Source organism: Bison bison, unplaced genomic scaffold (assembly GCF_000754665.1).
Source record: "Bison bison bison isolate TAMUID 2011002044 unplaced genomic scaffold, Bison_UMD1.0 scf7180017864093, whole genome shotgun sequence".
Lineage (NCBI taxonomy): Eukaryota > Metazoa > Chordata > Mammalia > Artiodactyla > Bovidae > Bison > Bison bison.
Window position 1 is genome coordinate 433,167 of NW_011494665.1, and position 4,950 is coordinate 438,116.

The 4,950-nt window shown below is 58.7% G+C and overlaps 1 protein-coding gene across 2 annotated transcripts in view; it reads right to left on the reverse strand.

Annotated features, from left to right (window-relative positions):
- NTRK1 (neurotrophic tyrosine kinase, receptor, type 1) overlaps positions 1–4,950 on the reverse strand; it is an 18,652-nt gene that overhangs the window by 11,595 nt on the left and 2,107 nt on the right. For both annotated transcript variants that reach the window (XM_010838210.1, XM_010838209.1), the window contains exons 2-6: positions 3,498–3,572; positions 3,167–3,238; positions 1,516–1,584; positions 633–778; positions 262–404 (exon numbers count right to left, since the gene is read on the reverse strand). In XM_010838210.1, the coding sequence (XP_010836512.1) occupies positions 262–404; positions 633–778; positions 1,516–1,584; positions 3,167–3,238; positions 3,498–3,572 (505 nt within the window). The remainder of the gene's footprint in view (positions 1–261; positions 405–632; positions 779–1,515; positions 1,585–3,166; positions 3,239–3,497; positions 3,573–4,950) is intronic.

Here is a 4,950-nt window from a genome sequence, read left to right on the forward strand (position 1 = left end):
CTTCCCAGAGTGGGGACCTACGTTCTAGCTGATCAGTGGAGCCTGGGGTCCCTGCTGGACCAAGGTCTGCCCTGAGGGCATGTGGTGTGCTATAGCTACCCAACAGCACAAGCCTGAGTCCCAAGGGTCTAAACCATCTTGGTCCATCTCTCGTCCTTTATGGGCTTCTTATTTGCTATCTCTCTTTCCCTGTCTTTGTTCCCTGTGCTCGGGTGCATCAGGAGGGGGGCGTGGGGGCGGGGACGGTGGAGGGCTTCTCACCATCACTGTGGCTGACCCCTCCAGCTCCGTGAGGATCCAGCCAGCCTGCTCCAAGCCCTGCCCCTCCACCTGGCACTGCAGCAACACGTCGGCCCCCACATCCACGGAAGCATTGGACATCTGGATCTTCAGCGTGGGCTCACCTGGTGCCCGAGGGGTGTTAGAGCTGGGAGAGGCCTCCGAATCCTGCCTGGGGACACTGATCCTCCCTCCGCCCTCCCCAGTGACCCTGCCCCTTCCCCGCAACCTTCAGTTTCCCCCAGCTCTCTCCCCCAGTCCCCCCTTCAGGGCTCGTCCCCTGAGCCCTGCCCAATGCCCTCCCCCCAGGGGTGCCCTCTTTCCCAGCCCCTCACACCACCTGCAGCACCTACCACAGCTGGCATTGGACATGAGGGCAAGGGGCCCCTGCCCGGGACACTGCAGCTTCTGTTCCCGCACTCCTCCCCGCCCCTCCTCCTCCCAGCGCTGCAGCCAGAGCAGGGCACAGGAACAGTGCAGGGGGTTCCCCGACAGGACTCTGGTGAGTGTGGGGGAAGAGAGAGAGTCAGGGGGAAGGGCAGATGTGAAGGAAGTTCTACAGCAAGAGGGAGTGCAGTTAGATAGCGGGGTGGACTGTCTAGAGGTGAAGGAGTGGGGACATGGGAGAAGTTCCTCTCATGGACCCCTTTCATGAGACACTGAAAGAAACAGAATGCCAAAAATCAAAGACAGCCAGCTACAGGCTATACAGAATTGCCCCACCCAGGCTCCGAGGGTGGCAAGCCAGGTGAGGGCTCTGAGTAGGGTGGCAAGGAGGGAAGGGCACTCACTGCTTTCCGGAGTAACACCCAAAGGCCTTAGGTGCCCACCAAACACATCCCACTGCTGTCCACCACCCCCACGAGCTTGGTGTGCTAGGAATGTGGGCAGATATGCCCTTGTGCCCAGAGAACCGTGCCAGCCCCCGGCCCTGAGAACACACAGCTCTCCACTCCCCTCCACCTGAAATGTGCCCAGGGCAATAATCCCCTCAGTGGCTGCAGGGACCCACAGCCTCTGCTTTGATGGGGGTGGGGGGGGCGGTGGTTCACAGACATGCGTGTGGACAGTCAAACATGCTATCCCCACAGAGAACCCCCTACCCACCCCCGCAACAGTTCCATACAGACACAGTGACATACCTTCACAGAGATGTACAGGCACTCGAGGGCCCGCACAGAACACACACACACTCACACACTTGCTGCCCTTGCCCCTGGAAGCTCCCACACTCACAGTTCCTGTAAGGAGAGGCCCTGGACCGTTTTCCAGGAGAGAGACTCCAGAGCATTGAAGGAGAGATTCCTGCAGGAGTTGAGACAGAGCAGACAGACCCCTTGAGTGACCCGACCTCGGTCTGACCCAGTGTGAGCGAGGGGAGGAGCCAGGAGGAAGTTGACATCTGGCTCCCCTACCCCAGCCCTGGCAACTACAAGTAGCCCGTGGGCGAGGCATTGGGGTGGGGGGCTGGGTAGGCTCTTTGAGTCCTATCTTCTCCCTGGGACAACAAGGGTTAACCCCACTTAACCCCCTCCCAGACCCCAGGGAGGAGGGGGTCTGAAGGAACAGCCGCTCCCCCTCCCCCACTCTTGGCCCCAGCTGGCAAAGTGCTGAGGCCCCAGCTGGGGGCAGGGGCTCCATCTGTGCTCCCACTGAGCCCAGGACGGGGCCAGCGAGGAGGGGAGGATGGGCTCCCACCTCGCTTGCCCTCTGCCGGATGCCTCGGAACTCAGAGTCCTTCCTCAGGTCCCCTCCCCACGCCTCCTTCCTTCCCCTCCTCAAGGACTAAGGAAAGGGACCGCAGGCCCCCAGCCCCCAGTTGCAGAGACAGAGAAAATGAGTTTTTCGGCGAGGGGCCGGCTCCAGGACTCTGGAGCTGCCACACCTGCAACCTTCTGCTTCTGAGGGGCCTGCCCTGACCCTTCTCCTTGCCTAGCTGTCTTTTGGTTTGTGGGGGCTGAGTTGGAAAGTAGCCACTACACAGGAATCATCAGCAAGACCCATTTTAGCCCCAGGCAGAGCTGACTGTCCTTCTGTCCTGCCGCTTACAGTTATATGACCTCAGCCCAGAAACTTATCCTGGCTGATTCTCTGAATCCTCATCTCCAAAATGGGGATGACGCTACCTCTCTCACCAGGCTAACGGTGAAGATTCACTGACAATAAGTATTGTGAGGTGTCACTGAGTAAGCATTTTAACACACCTAGTAAGGGAGGTAACATCACCTTATCCTTTCGTTAAATCACAGGACACAACAGAGAGTTTAGAGTCCCCAGCACAACTCCGTGAGTCAGAGGCTCCCACCACACTTCCCATCTCCCCAGCTGCCCCAGGTGCGAAGGAGGAGCTGAACTCCTACCCTCAGGAGGCCAGGGAATGGTTTACCAGGGACTCTAAGGGTCTTGCCTTTGGAGGTCTCTCTCGACCTTGCCCCCTTCTCTACAAAAGGGGTGCCTGTGACTCCCAGGGGAGTGTGCCAAATGACTGATCTGATCCCCCAGCACCCAGGACATCCCAGAGATCAGGAAATAGTTGGGAGACAGAGTCCCGGTCAGAACCCAGGGTCCTGCTCCTGATCCTTGCCCCCTTTGGACTGCGTGTGTCTGAACCCCGGGAAGAAAACCGAGGCAGGCACCATGAGAAGTGTCCTGCAGCATGAAGCATGGAAGCGAGACAGCAAGAAGGACCTTCTAGTTGGCAGGGGCGAGAGCTGAGAGGATCACCAGCCCTGAAGTGGATGAGAAAAAGGCCCAGGAGAATGGGTGGGATGACTTCCCTAACCAGGCTGGGGCCGTCCTCAGAACAGTGCCCTGGGGAGGGCCAAGCCCATTAGCCGCCCAAGCCTAGGTGTCTCCCAGCCCGCCCTGCCCAGCCCCGGTCACTCACAGTCGACCGAGCCGCGGAGTGTAATGGAAGGCATTTGGCGCCACAGAACGGAGACCGCTCTTCACGATGGTGCTGGGGAGGGCACAGCGGGGTCAACACTGAGGGGAGCAGTTACCTGGGCCCCTGCTTTCCACCCATGCCAGCCCCCCAGTCTCTAGTGCTGAGCCCCAAACACTTCCTTGGCAACCCTGGACCCCTGAGGCCACCAAGCTCTCTGGCCAGCCAGCGCCTCAGTCCTGAGCCACCCCAGTCCACCCAGGCCCCTTGCGCCCTTGGTCCTAGCACCCTCCCTGACCCTCTGGTCTCCCAGGCCCTGTGCGGAGCCCCTCACAGTTTCCTCAGCTCCCCCAGGCCCCTCAGGTCACTGCGCTTCAGCTGCTGCAGATGCTGCTGGTTCTCGATGTAGCTGTGTGGAGAGAGGATGGGAATCACAGGGGCCCAGGCCCGCACTCAAGTCCCCACACTCACCTGCCTCCCTCCGTCCCAACCACATGCACCCACAGGCATCCAGTCACACAGAGACCTGTTTACACATGTAAACGCCTACACACCCATCCACATACGCACAGAGACCCTCACACAGTCACACAGTCCCATGCCTGCATCCTCACACTATCACACATGCATGCTCTTACACATTCAAGCACACACACAGAGATGTGTAAAGATATACACAGAGACGCACCTCCTCACATACACCAGCATATGCATGCGTGAACCCACAGATGTCCCCATGTGCACACTTACACTCTCCCATATAGACACACATAGCCACATAGCTCATGCATGCACACACGTACATGCATGTGAGAATGTGTGGGCATTACTCGCATGCACAGACACACATGAGTCCATTCGCAGCCTGGCGTCCTGCTTTTAAACACAGAGCCTCTCCTGCACATGCTCAACAATGGGGGGTCATGCTCAAACACTCGCTTCCATGAGGGGCCTACGCTCATCACTGCCACTGCCCCACCCAGCACAAAGGAAGGCCTGGGGCCATGAAAATACGCGCTCCCAAACACACCCGCTCAGAGACCACTGTCTGGGCTCACCCGTACTACTGGGCATGCGTTCGAGAGCACGCGCACACACACATACACACACACACACATGCCACCCTCTCCCCCTCAAAGCCACTGGCCCCTCCCCACACTCAAGTATAAACCCTTCCATTCTCCACCCCCACCACCCTGGCATCTTTCAGCAAAGCAAGTGACAGGCATACAGGCTGTCAGTCAAGGACCCCTTGAGCCCCTCCCTGCCCCAGGAGGGCCCCAGCGAGGAGAAAGGGGCCATGAGAGAAGGGAGTCAGAGTTAGGAACGGGAAGAAGCATCGACTGGCTGTCTCACGCAGTGAGAGAGCAATGGGAAGGCTTCGGGGGCAGGGAGTGTGCAGAAAAACAAAGAGACAGCGAAACAGAGACACCTAGGAAGAGGAACTGACAGGAAGAGACTGGCAGAGAGACGGAGACAGACAAGGAGAAAGACAGATAAGAAAAGGGAGACAGAGAGATAAGCACAGAGAGCCAGAGAAAGCAAGATAGGGGGCAGAGAAAGAAAGAAGTAAAAGCAGGCATGCAGGGCTGGGGGATTTCTGCTGCCCTGGGGCCCTGTCCAGCTTCTGGATCTCACACGCCAGGGAGTTCCTGAGAAGTCAGCTGCCCTTGCAGGGACACCTCATGTCCCCATCCAACGCCCCCCACCCCCGCCACACACACACAGGGGCTCCTGACTCACTGCCTGTTCTCAGAACTCTCTCCCTCTACCCTGTTCTTCCTCTT